At 49.4% G+C, this 20,297-nt stretch overlaps 1 protein-coding gene across 1 annotated transcript in view; it reads left to right on the top strand.

Annotated features, from left to right (window-relative positions):
* LOC147116836 (fucolectin-4-like) overlaps positions 1-20,297 on the top strand; it is a 58,826-nt gene that overhangs the window by 10,425 nt on the left and 28,104 nt on the right. Inside the window, exon 2 of the mRNA XM_085987091.1 lies at positions 14,120-14,178. Coding sequence (XP_085843217.1) covers positions 14,121-14,178 — 58 coding nt within the window. The 5' untranslated portion in view covers position 14,120. The remainder of the gene's footprint in view (positions 1-14,119; positions 14,179-20,297) is intronic.

Raw genomic sequence — 20,297 nt, 5'->3', positions numbered from 1 at the left:
GCGAAGGAGCAGCAGGCCGGGCAGGGGAGGCAAAAGGCTGGGCAAGGTCTCGCCCTCGCGGGCCACTCAGTAGAGGGTGTGGCCAGCTTTCCTTTTATATGGCGGTGGCCATCTTTATTTTGCCCATGGTTGTGTTGTTGGAGGGCTTATTTTTTGCGTTAGGCCGACGTTGAGGCCCGGTTTGAAGAAAGGTGGAGTGACTCCTCCCCAGTTTGTGGGAGTGAGTCGTTTGTTGGGCTTTTTGTGGGGCCCGTTTATTGTTTTTGGGGATTCATGTGGGAAGGGCTTTTCATTTTTGTGTAATAAAAAATTATCTTTATTCATGCAGTCTCCATGGTTGTTCTTCTTAGTGTTTGTTGGCTTCGCCGGCTGAGGGCTTGCGGAGCGGCTGCATTCATCTTCCCTCATGGCCCCTGGCCATTCCCTGACAGGGGGCTTAGAAGTACCGTGTAATAAGGTGGCGTCGTGCGGCCCTTGGCCCTGGTCGCTCCCTCCTGGGAACGTACTCCTGCTCCTCCTCCTCCTCCTCCTCATGCTCCTCCTGCTCCTCCTCCTGAGGTGCTGGTCCAACGTCAGGTGGCAGTGCCTGAGTCCTGCGGATAGCCAGGTTGTGTAGCATGCAGCAAACCACCACAAATTGGGAGACCCGGTCCGGCGAATACTGGAGAGCTCCTCCGGAGCGATCAAGGCAGCGGAACCGCTGCTTGAGGACCCCAATAGTTTGCTCGATGATGTTGCGGGTGGTTTGATGGCTCTCGTTGTAGGCCTCTTCAGCAGCGGTCCTGGGCGCGCGGAGCGGGGTCATGAGCCAGGTGCACAAAGGATAGCCTTTGTCCCCGAGTAGCCATCCTCTTGGGGGAGGCTGTGCCTGGAACATGTCATGCACAGTACTCTGCCGCAGGATAAAAGCATCGTGGCTGCTGCCTGGGAAGCTGGCATTGACTGCCATGATGCGCTGCTTGTGGTCACACACCAGCTGCACATTCAGAGAATGGTAGCCCTTCCTGTTGCGATACTGCTCGCCATGCTCCAGGGGGGCCCGCAAAGCCACATGCGTACAGTCAATGGCGCCCTGCACCAAGGGGAATTCCCCGAGTCTGGAAAATCCCAATGCGCGCTGATGCTGGCTCTCCAGGGCCATGGGGAAGGAGATGAATTGGCTTCTCCTTCTGAACAGTGCTTCGGTCACCTGGCGGATGCAGCGATGCGCGCCGTACTGGGAGATGTTTGCTATGTCCCCAGCAGCGTATTGGAAGGAGCCGGTGGCATAGAAGTTCAATGCCACCGTCACCTTCACTTCCACCGACAGAGACGTCCTGCACCTGAGCTTTGGCCGCAGATCTCGGCGAAGCAGGTGGCAGATCTCTGCAATCACCTCCTTTCGGAATCGGAGCCTTTTAACACATCGCGCGGCACTCATGTTTAGGTAGGAGCGCTGCTGGCGGTATAGCCTGACTGGGTAAGGCCTACGTGGCCGACGCCTGTAGCCCCCTCTGCCTCTAGCCAGGGCTGCCCCTCTCACAATGCGTCTGCGAGCCCTACGGACATGGAGCTGCAGCTCCGCGTTGGCACCCCATGCAACCCCCATCAAATCCTGGCAAACACTCAAATTTCCAAAAGGCCACTTGCAGCGCTCTGGCCTGAGTCCAAAAATACCTGAGCTCTTGCTGCTTGAAACCAGTTAGCTATCCTCCTTGTTGTGTCTCCAGAAATGCGTTGCACAAGAGTGTTTTCTGAAAAAAGGCTGGCCTTTATACTGGAGAGCACGTCCCCTTTAATTTGCGCCCCCCGGGGCCCGCGCTGGTTGTGTTGCGTTCCTTTTTCCAAACGCTCCGGCCGCCAGCCGCACAATGGGGCGGTCCGACTGAAGTTTGGAATCGGGGCGGCCAAAGGGCGTTGCACGAGGATGTGACGTCATTTTCTGCGCGCGCATCCGGGCGGGCGCTAAACTTTGCGCCGGCGCTAACGGGCAACTTAATTTGGGGCGGGGCGCAAACTGCACTGCGCACGGGCACTACACGCATAGCGCCCGAAAATCACTTCTCTTAAGGCGCTAACTGCTGGCGCTAGCAACTGAAAATCTAGCCCATAGAGTTATACAGCACGGATAGAGGCCCTTCGGCCCATCGTGTCCGCGCCGGCCATCAAGCCCTGTCTAATCTAATCCCATATTCCAGCATTTGGTCCGTAGCCTTGTATGCTATGGCATTTCAAGTGCTCATCCAAATGCTTCTTGAATGTTGTGAGGGTTCCTGCCTCTACTACCCTTTCAGGCAGTGAGTTCCAGAATCCAACCACCATCTGGGTGAAAAAGTTCTTTCTCAAATCCCCTCTAAACCTCCCGCCCTTTACCTTGAATCTATGCCCCCTAGTTATTGACCCTTCTACTAAGGGAAAAAGCTCCTTAGTATCCATCCTATCTATGCCCCTCATAATTTTGTACACCTCAATCATGTCCCCCCTCAGCCTCCTCTGCTCCAAGGAAAACAAACCCAATCTGCCCAGTCTCTCTTCATAGCTGAAGCGCTCCAGCCCTGGTAACATCCTGGTGAATCTCCTCTGCACCCTCTCCAAAGCGATCACATCCTTCCTGTAGTGTGGTGACCAGAACGGCACACAGTATTCCAACTGTGGCCTAACCAGTGTTTTATACAGCTCCATCATAACCTCCTTGCTCTTATATTCTATGCCTCGGCTAATGAAGGCAAGTATCCCATATGCCTTTTTTACCACCTTATCCACCTGTTCCGCCGCCTTCAGGGATCTGTGTACTTGCACACCCAGATCCCTCTGACCCTCCGTCTTGCCTAGGGTCTTACCATTCATTGTGTATTCCCTTGCCTTGTTAGTCCCCCCAAAGTGCATCACCTCGCACTTTTCCGGGTTAAATTCCATTTGCCACTGTTCCGCCCATCTGACCAACCCATCTATATCGTCCTGCAGACTGAGACTACCCTCCTCGCTATTTACCACCCTACCAATTTTTGTATCATCCGCGAACTTACTGATCATACCTTTTACATTCATATCCAAGTCATTAATGTAGACCACGAACAGCAAGGGACCCAGCACCGATCCCTGTGGTACCCCACTGGCCACAGGCTTCCAGTCACAAAAACAACCTTTGACCATCACCCTCTGCCTTCTGTCACTAAGACAGTTTTGTATCCAATGTGCCAAGGCACCCTGGATTCCATGGGCTCTTACCTTCTTGACCAGTCTCCTGTGCGGGACTTTATCGAAGGCCTTACTGAAATCCATGTATACCACATCCACTGCATTACCCTCATCCACACACCTAGTCACCCCCTCAAAAAATTCAATCAAATTAGTCAGACATGATCTTCCCTTGACAAAGCCATGCTGACTATCCCTGATTAATCCTTGCCTCTCCAAGTGGAGACTAATTTTGTCCCTCAGAATTTTTTCCAATAATTTTCCTACCACTGATGTTAGGCTCACTGGCCTGTAGTTCCCCGGTTTTTCCCTACTCCCCTTCTTGAATAATGGTACTACATTAGCGGTTCTCCAGTCCTCTGGCACATCCCCTGTGGCCAGAGAGGTTCTGAATATATGTGTTAGAGCCCCCGCAATCTCTTCCTTTGCCTCACACAGCAGCCTGGGATACATTTCGTCCGGGCCTGGGGATTTATCCATTTTTAGGCCTGCTAAAACCACCAATACCTCCTCCCTCTCGATGTTAATATGTTCAAGCATATCACAGTCCCCCCGCCCTATTTCTATGTCTACATCGTCCCTCTCCATAGTGAAAACAGATGCAAAAAATTCATTTAGAACCCCTCCTACATCTTCCGGCTCCACACACAGATTACCACTTTTTCCCTAATGGGCCCTATTTTTTCCCTAGTTATCCTCTTACCCTTAATATACTTATAAAACATCTTAGGATTTTCCTTTATTTTGCTCGCCAGTGTTATTTCATGGCCCCTCCTTGATCTCCTAATTTCTTTTTTAAGTATCCCCCTGCACTTTTTGTACTCCTCTAGGGCTTCCTCCGTCTTTAGCCTTTTGTATCTGCCAAAAGCCCTCCTTTTTTTTCTAATCCATTCTCGTATATCCCCTGACATCCAAGGTTCCCTGTGGTTTTTGGAACCACCCTTGACCTTTACGGGAACATGTTGCCATTGTATGATCTCAATCTCCCTTCTGAAAGCCTCCCATTGCTCCGATGCGGATTTTCCTACAAGTAGCTGATCCCAGTCCATTTTGGCCAGATCCTGCCTTATCCTATTAAAATCGGCCTTCCCCCAATTTAGAACCTTTATTTCCGGCCCATCCCTGTCCTTTTCCATGACCACCTTAAATCTCACCATATTATGGTCACTGTCACCAAAGTGCTCACCTACTAGCACTTCTTCCACTTGGCCGGCCACATTCCCTAGAATTAGGTCCAGTACCGCCCCCTCTCTTGTTGGACCTTCTACATGCTGGCTCAAAAAGCTCTCCTGGATGCACTTTAAGAATTCTACACCCTCTGTGCCTTTCACACTCTGACTATCCCAGTTAATATTGGGGAAGTTGAAATCCCCCATTATTATTACCCTATTATTTGCACATTTCTCTGAGATTTGCCTACATATCTGTTCCTCTATCTCCCCCTGACTGTTTGGAGGCCTATAGTACACTCCCAGCAAAGTGCTTGCCCCCTTTTTGTTTTTAAGCTCCACCCATATGGCCTCATTAGAGGAACCTGCTAATATGTCATCCCTCCTTACTGCAGTAATTGACTCCATAATTAATATTGTGACACCCCCTCCTCTTATACCTCCCCCTCTGTCTCGCCTGAAGATTCTGTACCCCGGAATATTGTCAGAGGTACCTCCCTAACTTACTCTTGCAGAGTGAGACGGGACTTGCAACTGCAGTTGTCAGAGGTACCTCCCTTACTTACTCTCGCAGAGTGAGACAGTACTTGCAACTGCATTTGTCAGAGGTACCTCCCTTACTTTACTCTCGCAGAGTGAGACCGTACTTGTAACTGCAGTTGTCAGAGGTAACTGCCTTACTTTACTCTCGCAGAGTGAGACGGGACTTGCAACTGCAGTTGTCAGAGGTACCTCCCTTACTTTACTCTCGCAGAGTGAGACGGTACTTGCAACTGCAGTTGTCAGAGGTACGTCCCTTACTTACTCTCGCAGAGTGAGACGATACTTGCAACTGCAGTTGTCAGAGGTACCTCCCTAACTTACTCTCGCAGAGTGAGACAGTACTTGCAACCGCAGTTGTCAGAGGTACGTCCCTTACTTTACTCTCGCAGAGTGAGACGGGACTTGCAACTGCAGTTGTTAGAGGTACGTCCCTTACTTTACTCTCGCAGAGTGAGACGGTACTTGCAACTGCAGTTGTCAGAGGTACGTCCCTTACTTACTCTCGCAGAGTGAGACGATACTTGCAACCGCAGTTGTCAGAGGCACCTCCCTTACTTACTCTCGCAGAGTGAGACGATACTTGCAACTGCAGTTGTCAGAGTCACCTCCCTTACTTACTCTCGCAGAGTGAGATGGTACTTGCAACTGCAGTTGTCAGAGGTACGTCCCTTACTTGCTCTCGCAGAGTGAGACGGGACTTGCAACTGCAGTTGTCAGAGGTACCTCCCTTACGTACTCTCGCAGAGTGAGACGGTACTTGTAACCGCAGTTGTCAGAGGCACCTCCCTTACTTTACTCTCGCAGAGTGAGACCATACTTGCAACTGCAGTTGTCAGAGGTACATCCCTTACGTACTCTCGCAGAGTGAGACGGTACTTGTAACCGCAGTTGTCAGATGTACGTCCCTTACTTTACTCTCGCAGAGTGAGACGATACTTGCAACCGCAGTTGTCAGAGGCACCTCCCTTACTTTACTCTCGCAGAGTGAGACCATACTTGCAACTGCAGTTGTCAGAGGTACGTCCCTTACGTACTCTCGCAGAGTGAGACGGTACTTGCAACCGCAGTTGTCAGATGTACGTCCCTTACTTTACTCTCGCAGAGTGAGACGATACTTGCAACTGCAGTTGTCAGAGGCACCTCCCTTACTTTACTCTCGCAGAGTGAGACCATACTTGCAACTGCAGTTGTCAGAGGTACGTCCCTTACTTACTCTCGCAGAGTGAGACGATACTTGCAACTGCAGTTGTCAGAGGCACCTCCCTTACTTTACTCTCGCAGAGTGAGACCATACTTGCAACTGCAGTTGTCAGAGGTACGTCCCTTACTTACTCTCGCAGAGTGAGACGATACTTGCAACCGCAGTTGTCAGAGGTACCTCCCTTACTTACTCTCGCAGAGTGAGACGGTACTTGCAACTGCAGTTGTCAGAGGTACCTCCCTTACTTACTCTCGCAGAGTGAGACGGTACTTGTAACCGCAGTTGTCAGATGTACGTCCCTTACTTACTCTTGCAGAGTGAGACGGTACTTGCAACTGCAGTTGTCAGAGGTACCTCCCTTACTTACTCTCGCAGAGTGAGACGGTACTTGTAACCGCAGTTGTCAGATGTACGTCCCTTACTTTACTCTCGCAGAGTGAGACGGTACTTGTAACCGCAGTTGTCAGATGTACGTCCCTTACTTACTCTCGCAGAGTGAGACGGTACTTGTAACTGCAGTTGTCAGAGGTACCTCCCTTACTTACTCTCGCAGAGTGAGACGATACTTGTAACCGCAGTTGTCAGATGTACGTCCCTTACTTACTCTTGCAGAGTGAGACGGTACTTGTAACCGCAGTTGTCAGATGTACGTCCCTTACTTACTCTCGCAGAGTGAGACGGTACTTGCAACTGCAGTTGTCAGAGGTACGTCCCTTACGTACTCTCGCAGAGTGAGACGGTACTTGTAACCGCAGTTGTCAGATGTACCTCCCTAACTTACTCTCGCAGAGTGAGACGGTACTTGTAACTGCAGTTGTCAGAGGTACGTCCCTTACTTACTCTCGCAGAGTGAGACGGTACTTGTAACCGCAGTTGTCAGAGGTACGTCCCTTACTTACTCTCGCAGAGTGAGACGGTACTTGTAACCGCAGTTGTCAGATGTACGTCCCTTACTTACTCTCGCAGAGTGAGACGGTACTTGCAACTGCAGTTGTCAGATGTACGTCCCTTACTTACTCTCGCAGAGTGAGACGGTACTTGCAACTGCAGTTGTCAGAGGTACGTCCCTTACGTACTCTCGCAGAGTGAGACGGTACTTGCAACTGCAGTTGTCAGAGGTACGTCCCTTACTTACTCTCGCAGAGTGAGACGGTACTTGCAACTGCAGTTGTCAGAGGTACGTCCCTTACGTACTCTCGCAGAGTGAGACGGTACTTGCAACTGCAGTTGTCAGAGGTACGTCCCTTACGTACTCTCGCAGAGTGAGACGGTACTTGCAACTGCAGTTGTCAGAGGTACGTCCCTTACTTACTCTCGCAGAGTGAGACGGGACTTGCAACCGCAGTTGTCAGAGGCACCTCCCTTACTTACTCTCGCAGAGTGAGACCATACTTGCAACAATTTGTTGTCAGAGGTATGCTTAAACTTCCTGCACTACTTGCAACTCGAATTGTCAGGGGTATGCTTCAGACATTTTCTCCAAAGTTAACGCACTACTTGCAACTCACACCACGCCTATACTTCCGCACGTTTCATCCTAACCCCAAGACCGCTTGACTTATCGATTCAAACCTTTTAGTTCTTTGATTCCAAAGGGGGCAGTGGACATGAGACGGTGTTGCCTTGCCCTAACTGTACGTGGTATTTAAAAGTACTCACGTTTTTGGCTCAGCTTCACTCACCCGTGCCTCCCGTGCGCGTGGATCCTGTTCGTGATACCAATTGTTGTGGAGTATTTTAAACCAACACTCGACACAAGGTTTTAGATCGATAATCAAGTTGTCTTTATTACACCGGTGGGGAGACAGTCTGCTCTGTCTTAGACAGACTTTTCCAAATTGGTGCAGCAAACACTACAATTTATACATTACAATACACATGTCAAAATTCATTCCTGCCACCTGATTGGACCTTTGCCCACATGCATCTTCACTGATTGGTTGCCTATGCTGCGTTACATTAAAGTACCGCCTTTATTATCGGCCATTATCCCTCAAGCTGTTGTTGCACCTATGACCTCTGTTTATGCCAAATGGGTCTCATCAACATTGTACTTCTGACTCATTGCCCTCCTTTCCTGCCTCTCTTGGCCTCTTTTACTTCCAACTCATTGTTTTACTTTCCTGCCAGAACAGAACTTACATCCTCTTAGGCCTCTTATGGTTTCCACATCCGACTATGTTACCAACTTAGAAAAAGCTTACTACTGAGATTATTGTCTTTATTACACCATTTAGTGAAACTGCCAGCGATGTCAGTTTAACTCTTTCCCCACTGCACTGGTGTAGTCCAAGATTCAATGGACATCTGCCTCACTTTAATTGAGAAGCCAAAGTGCTGGGCTGAGACAGCAGTGTGGAGAAGAGTAGGAGAGAAGATAATGTTCATCAGGAGACAATGGGTAGGTGATGCTGACTTTTAGACTGTAGGTTAAGGAATCAATGCCTTCAAATCCCTCAAGCCTCTCCGTAATCTACCTCATTGACTTTCTCCTGCACCATCAGTTCCAACACCGGTAATCGCTCATCTGGATCATGTCCGCCCCTCTTAAACTCCGTCCCACAACACCGTCCATCTTGTCAGCTGCCCACCTATTTTCAAAAGCTTCCCAAAGACCTTCTCTGGAAACATGCATAGGCTGCCACCTGCTTCCTCCCTCTCTCGCTCCATTCAGTATCTCCACCACCCTATTGGTTCCTCTGGGATGTCCACCATGGAAAGAATGGGGTAGATTTGTGTCTTCATTTCAAAGGAACAGGAGGCGGCTATTCAGCCCCTGGAGCCTGTTCCACCATTCTATTAGTGCATGGCTGATCTGTATCTAAACTCCACTTACCCACGTTTATTCCATATATCTCCATCTCAACACAATCAGGATGCAGCAAGGAAGAAGAAAGTGTGGAACACAGTAATAAAAGGCTAGTAATAATCTGTCTTACAGATTATTGTGTATTTTTCGATGAACTGTTTGAGTAATCTTTATTCTGCTCATGAACATGAGGGCCATTAATCATAGCAATGCAATTGTCTGATTTCAGGCAAATAGTGTCAGCTTCGAGCCCCCGCTACACTGTCCCATCAAATACTCCCAGGGCAGGTACAGCACGGGTTAGATACAGAGTAAAGCTCCCTCTACACTGTCCCATCAAATACTCCCAGGGCAGGTACAGCACGGGTGAGATACAGAGTAAAGCTCCCTCTACACTGTCCCATCAAATACTCCCAGGGCAGGTACAGCATGGGTTAGATACAGAGTAAAGCTCCCTCTACACTGTCCCATCAAACACTCCCAGGGCAGGTACAGCACGGGTTAGATACAGAGTAAAGCTCCCTCTACACTGTCCCATCAAATACTCCCAGGGCAGGTGCAGCACGGGTTAGATACAGAGTAAAGCTCCCTCTACACTGTACCATCAAACACTCCCAGGGCAGGTACAGCACGGGTTAGATGCAGAGTAAAGCTCTCTCTACACTGTCCGATCAAACACTCCCAGGGCAGGTACAGCACGGGTTAGATACAGAGTAAAGCTCCCCCTACACTGTCCCATCAAACACTCCCAGGGCAGGTACAGCACGGGTTAGATACAGAGTAAAGCTCTCTCAACACTGTCCTGTCAAACACTCCCAGGGCAGGTACAGCACGGGTTAGATACAGAGTAAAGCTTCCTCTACACTGTCCCATCAAACACTCCCAGGGCAGGTGCAGCACGGGTTAGATACAGAGTAAAGCTCTCTCTAAACTGTCCCATCCAACACTCCCAGGGCAGGTACAGCACGGGATAGATACAGAGTAAAGCTCCCTCTACACTGTCCCATCAAACACTACCAGGGCAGGTACAGCACGGGTTAGATACAGAGTAAAGCTCCCTCTACACTGTCCCGTCAAACACGCCCAGGGCAGGTACAGCACGGGTAAGATACAGAGTAAAGCTCCCTCTACACTGTCCCGTCAAACACGCCCAGGGCAGGTACAGCACGGGTTAGATACAGAGTAAAGCTCCCTCTACACTGTCCCGTCAAACACTCCTAGGGCAGGTACAGCACGGGTTAGATACAAAGTAAAGCTCCCTCTACACTGTCCCATCAAATACTCCCAGGGCAGGTACAGCACGGGTTAGATACAGAGTAAAGCTCCCTCTACACTGTCCCATCAAATACTCCCAGGGCAGGTACAGCAGGGGATAGATACAGAGTAAAGCTCCCTCTACACTGTCCCATCAAACACTCCCAGGGCAGGTACAGCACGGGTTAGATACAGAGTAAAGCTCCCTCTACACTGTCCCATCAAATACTCCCAGGGCAGGTACAGCACGGGTTAGATACAGAGTAAAGCTCCCTCTACACTGTCCCATCAAACACGCCCAGGGCAGGTACAGCACGGGTTAGATGCAGAGTAAAGCTCTCTCTACACTGTCCGATCAAACACTCCCAGGGCAGGTACAGCACGGGTTAGATACAGAGTAAAACTCCCCCTACACTGTCCCATCAAACACTCCCAGGGCAGGCACAGCACGGGTTAGATACAGAGTAAAGCTCTCTCTACACTGTCCTGTCAAACACTCCCAGGGCAGGTACAGCACGGGTTAGATACAGAGTAAAGCTTCCTCTACACTGTCCCATCAAACACTCCCAGGGCAGGTGCAGCACGGGTTAGATACAGAGTAAAGCTCTCTCTACACTGTCCCATCCAACACTCCCAGGGTAGGTACAGCACGGGATAGATACAGAGTAAAGCTCCCTCTACACTGTCCCATCAAACACTACCAGGGCAGGTACAGCACGGGTTAGATACAGAGTAAAGCTCCCTCTACACTGTCCCGTCAAACACGCCCAGGGCAGGTACAGCACGGGTAAGATACAGAGTAAAGCTCCCTCTGCACTGTCCCGTCAAACACGCCCAGGGCAGGTACAGCACGGGTTAGATACAGAGTAAAGCTCCCTCTACACTGTCCCATCAAATACTCCCAGGGCAGGTACAGCATGGGTTAGATACAGAGTAAAGCTCCCTCTACACTGTCCCATCAAATATTCCCAGGGCAGGTACAGCACGGGTTAGATACAGAGTAAAGCTCCCTCTACACTGTCCCATCAAACACTCCCAGGGCAGGTACAGCACGGGTTAGCTGCAGAGTAAAGCTCCCTACACTGTCCCATCAAACACTCCCAGGGCAGGTACAGCACGGGTTAGATACAGAGCAAAGCTCCCCCTACACTGTCCCATCAAACACTCCCAGGGCAGGTACAGCACGGGTTAGATACAGAGTAAAGCTTCCTCTACACTGTCCCGTCAAACACGCCCAGGACAGGTACAGCACGGGTTAGATACAGAGTAAAGATCCCTCTACACTGTCCTGTCAAACACGCCCAGGGCAGGCACAGCACGGGTTAGATACAGAGTAAAGCTCCCTCTACACTGTCCCATCAAACACTCCCGGGGCAGGTACAAAATGGGTTAGGTACAGAGTAAAGCTCCCTCTACACTGTCCCATCAAACACTCCCAGGGCAGGTACAGCACGGGTTAGGTACAGATTAAAGCTCCCTCTACATTGTCCCATCAAACACTCCCAGGGCAGGTACAATACGGGTTAGATGCAGAGTAAAGCTCCCTCTGCACTGTCCCATCAAACACTCCCGGGGCAGGTACAGCATGGGTTAGGTACAGAGTAAAGCTCTCTCTACACTGTCCCATCAAACACTCCCAGGGCAGGTACAGCACGGGTTAGATGCAGAGTAAAGCTCCCTCTACACTGTCCCCATCAAACAGTCCCAGGGCAGGTACAGCACGGGTTAGGTACAGAGTAAAGTTCTCTCTACACTGTCCCGTCAAACACGCCCAGGGCAGGTACAGCACGGGTTAGATATAGAGTAAAGCTCCCTCTACAGCATCCCTTCAAACACTCCCAGGGTAGGTATAGCATGAGTTAGATACAGAGTAAAACTCCCTCTACACTGTCCCATCAAACACTCCCAGAACAGGTACAGCATGAGTTTGATACAGAGTAAAACTCCCTCTACACTGCCCCATCAAACACTCCCAGGACAGCTACAGCATGAGTTAGATACAGAGTAAAACTCCCTCTACACTGTCCCATTAAACACTCCCAGGACACGTACAGCACGGGTTAGATACAGAGTAAAGCTTCCTCTACACTGTCCTGTCAAACACGCCCAGGACAGGTACAGCACGGGTTAGATACAGTTTAAAGCTCCCTCTACACTGTCCTGTCAAACACGCCCAGGGCAGGTACAGCACGGGTTAGATACAGAGTAAAGCTCCCTCTACACTGTCCCATCAAACACTCCCGGGGCAGGTACAGCATGGGTTAGGTACAGAGTAAAGCTCTCTCTACACTGTCCCATCAAACACTCCCAGGGCAGGTACAGCACGGGTTAGGTACAGAGTAAAGCTCTCTCTACAGTGTCCCATCAAACACCCCCAGGGCAGATACAGTACGGGTTAGATACAGAGTAAAGCTTCCTCTACACTGTCCCATCAAACACTCCCAGGGCAGGTACAGCACGGGTTAGATACAGAGTAAAGCTTCCTCTACACTGTCCCATCAAACACTCCCAGGGCAGGTACAGCACGGGTTAGATACAGTGTAAAGCTCTCTCTACACTGTCCCATCCAACACTCCCAGGGCAGGTACAGCACGGGTTAGGTACAGAGTAAAGCTCTCTCTACAGTGTCCCATCAAACACCCCCAGGGCAGATACAGTACGGGTTAGATACAGAGTAAAGCTTCCTCTACACTGTCCCATCAAACACTCCCAGGGCAGGTACAGCACGGGTTAGATACAGAGTAAAGCTTCCTCTACACTGTCCCATCAAACACTCCCAGGGCAGGTACAGCACGGGTTAGATACAGTGTAAAGCTCTCTCTACACTGTCCCATCCAACACTCCCAGGGCAGGTACAGCACGGGATAGATACAGAGTAAAGCTCCCTCTACACTGTCCCATCAAACACTACCAGGGCAGGGACAGCATGAGTAAAGCTCCCTCTACACTGTCCCGTCAAACACTCCCAGGACAGGTACAGCATGAGTTAGATACAGAGTAAAACTCCCTCTACACTGTCCCATCAAACACTCCCAGGACACGTACAGCACGGGTTAGATACAGAGTAAAGCTCCCTCTACACTGTCCCATCAAACACTCCCAGGACACGTACAGCACGGGTTAGATACAGAGTAAAGCTCCCTCTACACTGTCCCATCAAACACTCCCAGGGCAGGTACAGCACGGGTTAGATACAGAGTAAAGCTCCCTCTACACTGTCCCATCAAACACTCCCAGGACAGGTACAGCACGGGTTAGATACAGAGTAAAGCTCCCTCTACACTGTCCCATCAAACACTCCCAGGACAGGTACAGCACAGGTTAGATACAGAGTAAAGCTCCCTCTACACTGTCCCATCAAACACTCCCAGGGCAGGTACAGCACAGGTTAGATACAGAGTAAAGCTCCCTCTCCACTGTCCCGTCAAACACTCCCAGGGCAGGTACAGCACGGGTTAGATACAGAGTAAAGCTCCCTCTACACTGTCCCATCAAACACTCCCAGGGCAGGTACAGCACGGGGTTAGATACAGAGTAAAGCTCCCTCTACACTGTCCCGTCAAACACGCCCAGGACACGTACAGCACGGGGTTAGATACAGAGTAAAGCTCCCTCTACACTGTCCCATCAAACACTCCCAGGGCAGGTACAGCATGGGTTAGATACAGAGTAAAGCTCCCTCTACACTGTCCCATCAAACACTCCCAGGGCAGGTACAGCACGGGTTAGGTATAGAGTAAAGCTCTCTCTACACTGTCCCATCAAACACTCCCCCACCTCACCTGTCGGTGCCTAAAATTTAAAGTATGTGGCCTCTGAGCAGGAACGTCACAGTGTGTTGAACAGATACTTAGCTGAAATTCAGAAGTAGAATGAGTCAGAAAATACACAGGAGGTACCTCTGCTAAATAAACTAAGTGGAATGACATGACCTGCTCCCGACTCTCCTGTTCCTTGTCCCTACAGGATGAAGTTCATCACCTTGCTTCTGTTGGCAGCGAGCATCGTGGGGTCCCTGTCATGCGGTAGGACAGCAATCTTCAGAATTCAATATCAGTCGTCAAACCCGTACCTGCACGGTGTGTGTAATCGCTGTATCATCGAATCATAGAATGGTTACAGCACGGAAGGAGGCCATTCGGCCCATCGAGCCCGTGCCGGCTCTCTGCAAGAGCACTTCAGCCAGTCCCACTCCCCCGCCCTTTCCCCGCAGCCCTGCAAATTTCTTTCCTTCAGATACTTATCCAACTCCCTTTTGAAAGCCATGATTGAGTCTGCCTCCACCACCCTCTCAGGCAGTGAGTTCCAGATCCTAACCACTCGCTGAGTAAAAATGTTTTTCCTCATGTCGCCTTTGGTTCTTCTGCCAATCGCCTTAAATCTGTGTCCTCTGGTTCTCGAACCCTCTGCCAATGGGAACAGTTTATCTCTATCTACTCTGTCCAGACCCCTCATGATTTTGAACACCTCTATCAAATCTCCTTTCAACCTTCTCTGCTCCAAGGAGAACAACCCCAGCTTCTCCAGTCTATCCATATAACTGAAGTTCCTCATTCCTGGAACCATTCTAATAAATCTTTTCTGCGCCCTCTCCAAAGCCTTTACATCCTTCCTAAAGTGTGGTGCCCAGAATTGGACACAATACTCCAGTTGAGGCCAAATCATTGTTTTATACAGGTTCATCATAATTTCCACACTTTTGTACTCTCTGGGCTGGAATTTCAATGAGGAGGCGGGTAGGAGGCGGGACTACAACTTTCGGGGTTGTAGTCCCACCTCCATCGAGTTCTAGCCAACCCACGCGATTTTGACTTGATTGACCTTGTTGAGCCCACCCAGCGGGCTCAGCAGGCCAATTAAGGGCCACCCGGCAACAGGTGACATCACAGATTGATATTTCATCTGTCAAGACCTTTTGATAGATGAAATATCAGCTTTTCACAGCTGTTTGAAGCTGTCAAACACTGACAATCTGTACTCCAGGTTAATTCCTTCCTCTCAGGATGATTTAGAGATCTCTCCGGAACAGAAAGCTAAATGCTGCAATTTTTGACAGCTCGCGGCCATTCTGCTTTCTGTGCCGGTGAGATGAGGGACTCCCGAGACCTGAAGGAAGGAAGGCTGTAAAGGTAAGTAAAACTTCTTTAAACACTTTACACACACCAAACACACTTACCTCTGCACTCATGCACCCATCACTCACCTGAACACCGGACATCTCGACCCCTCCAAGCCCTTCAGCCCGACGGCCCGCCTCGCTAACTTGGCGTGGTTTGGAGCCGTCGGGAATCCCACACTTCAGGAATAAAAATAGGGATTAGGCTAAAAACTGCCTGTTAACCACCTGTTAACAGACAGTTAATTGGCACTAATCCCCTTCCCGCCTCGGGGAGGTGGGTCCCAGTGCGAGGCGGGTACCCGCCTCCTTTGAAACTGACATGGAGGCGGGTTGGGGCGGGATGGGTTTGTGCCCCCTGATTTTGGGATTTTAAGCCCCCACACGCCTCCAATCCCGCCTCCACATCCCAAAAAAATCCTGCCCTATACCTCTGTCCATGAAGCCCAGGATCCCGTAAGCTTTGTTAACCGCTTTCTCAACCTGCCCTGCCACCTTCAATGATTTGTGTACATACACCCCCAGGTCTCTCTGTTCATGCACCCCCTTTAGAATTGTACCCTTTAGTTTATATTGCCTCTCCTCATTCTTCCTACCAAAATGTATCACTTCGCACCTTTCTGCGTTAAATTTCATCTGCCACGTGTCCGCCCATTCCACCAGCCTGTCTATGTCTTCCTGAAGTCTATCACTCTCCTCCTCACTGTTCACTGTACTTCCAAGTTTTGTGTCATCTGCAAATTTTGAAATTGTGCCCTGTACACCCAAGTCCAAGTCATTAATATATATCAAGAAAAGCAATGGTCGTAGTACCGACCCCTGGGGAATACCACTGTGTATACCTTCCTCCAGTCCGATAAACAACCGTTCACCACTACTCTCTGTTTCCTGTCACTTAGCCAATTTCGTATCAAAAAACCTGATCAAGTTATTTAAACATTATTTGCCTTTAACAAATCCGTGCTGGCTTTCCTCAATTAATCCACACTTGTCCAATTGACTTAATTTAGTTCAGGATTATTGTTTCTAACAGCTTCCCCACCACCGAGGTTAAACTGACTGGCCTGTAGTTGCTGGGTTTATCTTTACACACTTTTTTGAACAGTGGTGTAACATTTGCAATTCTCCAGTCCTCTGGCACCACCCCTGTTTCTAAGGAGGATTGGAAGATTATGGCCAGTACTGCCGCGATTTCTTCCTTCACTTCCCTCAGCATCCTAGGAGGCATCCCATCTGCTCCTGGTGAATTATCTACTTTAAGTACAGCCAGCCTTTCTAGTACCACCTCTTTATCAATTTTTATCCCATCCAGTATCTCCTCTACCTCCTCCTACACTATGTCTGTGGCAGCATCTTCTTCCTTGGTGAAGACAGATGCAAAGTACTCATTTAGTACCTCAGCCATACCCTCTGCCTCCATGAATAGGTCTCCTTTTTGGTCCCTAATCGGCCCCATCCCTCCTCTTACTATCCTTTTACTATTTATATGCCTATAGAAGACTTTTGGATTACCTTTTATGTTGGCTGCAAATCAATTCTCATACCCTCTCTTTGCCCCTCTTATTTTCTTTTTTACTTCTCCCCTGAACTTTCTATATTTTGCCTGTTTCTCAGATGTATTTTCGACCTGACATCTGTCTTACGCGCTCTTTTTCTGCTTCACCGTACTCTCTCTCTCTTTCGTCATCCAGGGAGCTCTGACTTTAGTTGCCCTACCTTTCCCTTCGTGGGAATGTACCCCGACTGTAGCCAAACTATTTCCTCTTTAAAGGAAGCCCATTGTTCGATTACAGTTTTACCTGCCAATCTTTGATTCCAGTTTACCCGGGCCAGATCCATTCTCAACCCACAGAAATTGGCCTTCCCCCCAATTAAACATTTTGGGGGAGAAATTGAGTATAGCCCCGTTTGGGGCGCCAGCCTCGCCAGGGCGTTAAAAGTAGCGCCCCGGAAACATTCTCCCCCCCGAGGATCAGGAGTGCAGACAAAAGAGGCCGGCACCGAGGAGAAGTGCCGGGCTCTTGGAACACAGCCGGCACTCCGCGGGGGGGGGTGGGTTCAGGAGGCCGGGGACAGGAGCGCAGGCAGGTGCTGGCAGGCGGCCAACAACAAAAATGGCCGCCCCGCACCTCGCCTTTAATTTGCGCCTCCCCGGCCGCAGGTAGGCCCCCCTGAACCCGTCGGACATGGCGTCCGGTGGTAAATCCGGGAGCGCTGCCAAACATCGTGGCCAGGGCGTCAGTGGGGTGCTGCGCACACCGATGACATCATCGGCAGCGGCGCAGCGCTAACGGTTAGCGCCACCACTAATGTCCCGCGGAATTTAGCGGGAGGCGTGGGCAGTGCCGCGCCCGGGCGCCAGTTGGCTTGCGACCCACTTAGCGCCCTCTTAAGGCGCTAACGGGTGGCGCAACCTACTGAATTTCTCCCCCTTTTACTCTAGATTGCTCCCTGTCCTTTTCCGTAGCTAATCTAAACCTTATGATACTATGATCACTGTTCCCTAAATGTTCTGCTACTGACACTTGCTCCACTTGTCCCACCTCATTCCCCAGAACCAGATCCAGTAATGCCTCCTTCCTTGTTGGGCTGGAAACATATTGATCAAGAAAGTTCTTCTGAAAACACTTCAGATTTTCCACCCCCTCTACACGATTACAATCCCAGTCGATATTAGGATAGTTGAAGTCCCCCATTATCACTACTCTACAGTTCTTGCACCTCTGCAATTTCTCTGCAAATCTGCTCCTCTATATCTTTCCAATTAGTTGGTTACCTATTGAATATACCTAGTAGTGTGATGGCACCCCTATTGTTTCTTAACTCTAGCCATATAGATTCTGTCCTTGACCCCTTCAGGACATCCTCCCTCTCCAGCACTATAATATTCTACTTAACCAATACTGCCACGACACCTCCTATCTTTCCTTCCCTGTCTTTCCTGGGCGTGTGTGCTGCGAGGAGGATGCAGAGAAACTCCAGTATGATTTGGACAGGTTGGGTGATTGGGCAAATGCAGTATAATGCAGTATAATGTGGATAAATGTGAGGTTATCCACTTCGGTGGCAAAAACAGGAAGGCAGATTATTATCTGGACGGCAATAGATTGGTAAAGGGGAAGTGCAACGAAGAGGACAAAGGGATTAATTAACAAGGGGAAAATAGAATATGAGAGTAAGCTTTCAGGGAACATAAAAACTGACTGTAAAAGCTTTTATAGATATGTGAAGAGAAAAAAATTGGTGGATTCAAGCATAGGTCCCTTGCAGTCAGAATCAGGGGAATTTATAATGGGGAACAAAGAAATGGCAGACCAATTAAATACATATTTTGGTTCTGTCTTCACAAAGGAGGACACAAATAACCGCCCAATGATGTCGGGGAACATAGGGTCTAATGAAAGGGAGGAACTGAAAGAAATCAGTATTTGTAGGGAAATGGTGTTAGGGAAATTGACGGGATTGAAGGCCGATAAATCCCCAGGGCCTGATAATCTACATCCTAGGGTACTTAAGGAAGTGGCCCTAGAAATAGTAGATGCATTGCTGGTCATCTTCCAGAATTCAATAGACTCTGGAACAGTACCCATGGATTGGAGGGTAGCTAATGTTACCCCACTATTCAAAAAAGGTGGTAGAGAGAAAACGGGGAATTACAGACCGGTAAGCCTGATATCGGTAGTGGGGAAAATGCTAGAGTCCATTATAAAAGATGTAATAGCAGAGCACTTGGAAAGCAGTGACAGGATCGGACAAAGTCAACATGGATTTACAAAAGGTAAATCGTGCTTGACTAATCTACTGGAATTTTTTGAGGATGTAACTGGTAAAATAGATAAGGGAGAACCAGTGGATGTGGTGTACTTGGACTTTCAGATGACTTTCGATAAGGTCCCGCATAAAAGATTAGCGTGTAAAGTTAAGGCACATGGGATTGGGGGCAAGGTATTGACTTGGATAGAAAACTGGTTGGCAGACAGAAAGCAAAGAGTTGGAATAAACGGGTCTTTTTCTGAGTGGCAGGCAGTGACTAGTGGGGTACCGCAGGGATCGGTCCTTGGACCCCAGCTATTCACAATATATATTAATGATCTAGGCGAGGGAACTAGATGTAATATCTCCAAATTTGCAGATGATACAAAGCTGGGTGGGCGTGTGTGCTGTGAGGAGGATGCCGAGAAACTCCAGTATGATTTGGACAGGTTGGGTGATTGGGCAGAAGCATGGCAGATGCAATATAATGTGGATAAATGCGAGGTTATCCACTTTGGTGTCAAAAACAGGAAGGCAGATTACTTTCTGAATGGCAATAGATTGGGAGAAGGGGAAGTGCAACGAGACCTGGGTGTCCTTCTGCACCAGTCGCTGAAGGTAAGCATGCAGGTGCAGCAGGCGGTTAAGAAGGCAAATGGTATGTTGGCCTTCGTAGCGAGAGGATTCGAGTACAGGAGCAAGGATGTCTTGCTGCAGTTGTACAGGGCCTTGGTGAGACCACACCTTGAGTATTGTGTGCAGTTTTGGTCACCTTACCTGAGGAAGGATGTTCTTGCCATGGGGGGAGTGCAGCGAAGATTCACCAGACTGATACCTGGGATGGCAGGAATGACGTATGAGGAGAGTTGGGTCGATTGGGCTTATACTCGCTGGAGTTTAGAAGAATGAGAGGGGATCTCATTGAAACTTATAAAATTCTAAAAGGACTAGACAGACTAGATGCAGCAAAGATGTTCCCGATGGCAGGGGAGTCCAGAACCAGGGGTCACAGTCTAAGGATAAGGGGTAAGCCATTTAGGACAGAGATGAGGAGGAATTTCTTCTCCCAGAGAGTGGTGAACCTGTGGAATTCTCTACCACAGAAGGCCGTAGAGGCCAATTCATTAAATATATTCAAGAAGGAGTTAGATATATTTCTTAAGGCTAAAGGGACCAAGGGATATGGGGAGAAGGCAGGGACAGGGTACTGAATTTGGATGTTCAGCCATGATCGCATTGAATGGCGGAGCAGGCTCGAGGGGCCGAATGGCCTAC

Source organism: Somniosus microcephalus, chromosome 5, assembly GCF_052327205.1.
Source record: "Somniosus microcephalus isolate GS21.2 chromosome 5, FLI_Smic_1.0, whole genome shotgun sequence".
Taxonomy (NCBI): Eukaryota; Metazoa; Chordata; class Chondrichthyes; order Squaliformes; family Somniosidae; genus Somniosus; species Somniosus microcephalus.
This window is presented reverse-complemented; position numbering and strand designations above follow the sequence as displayed.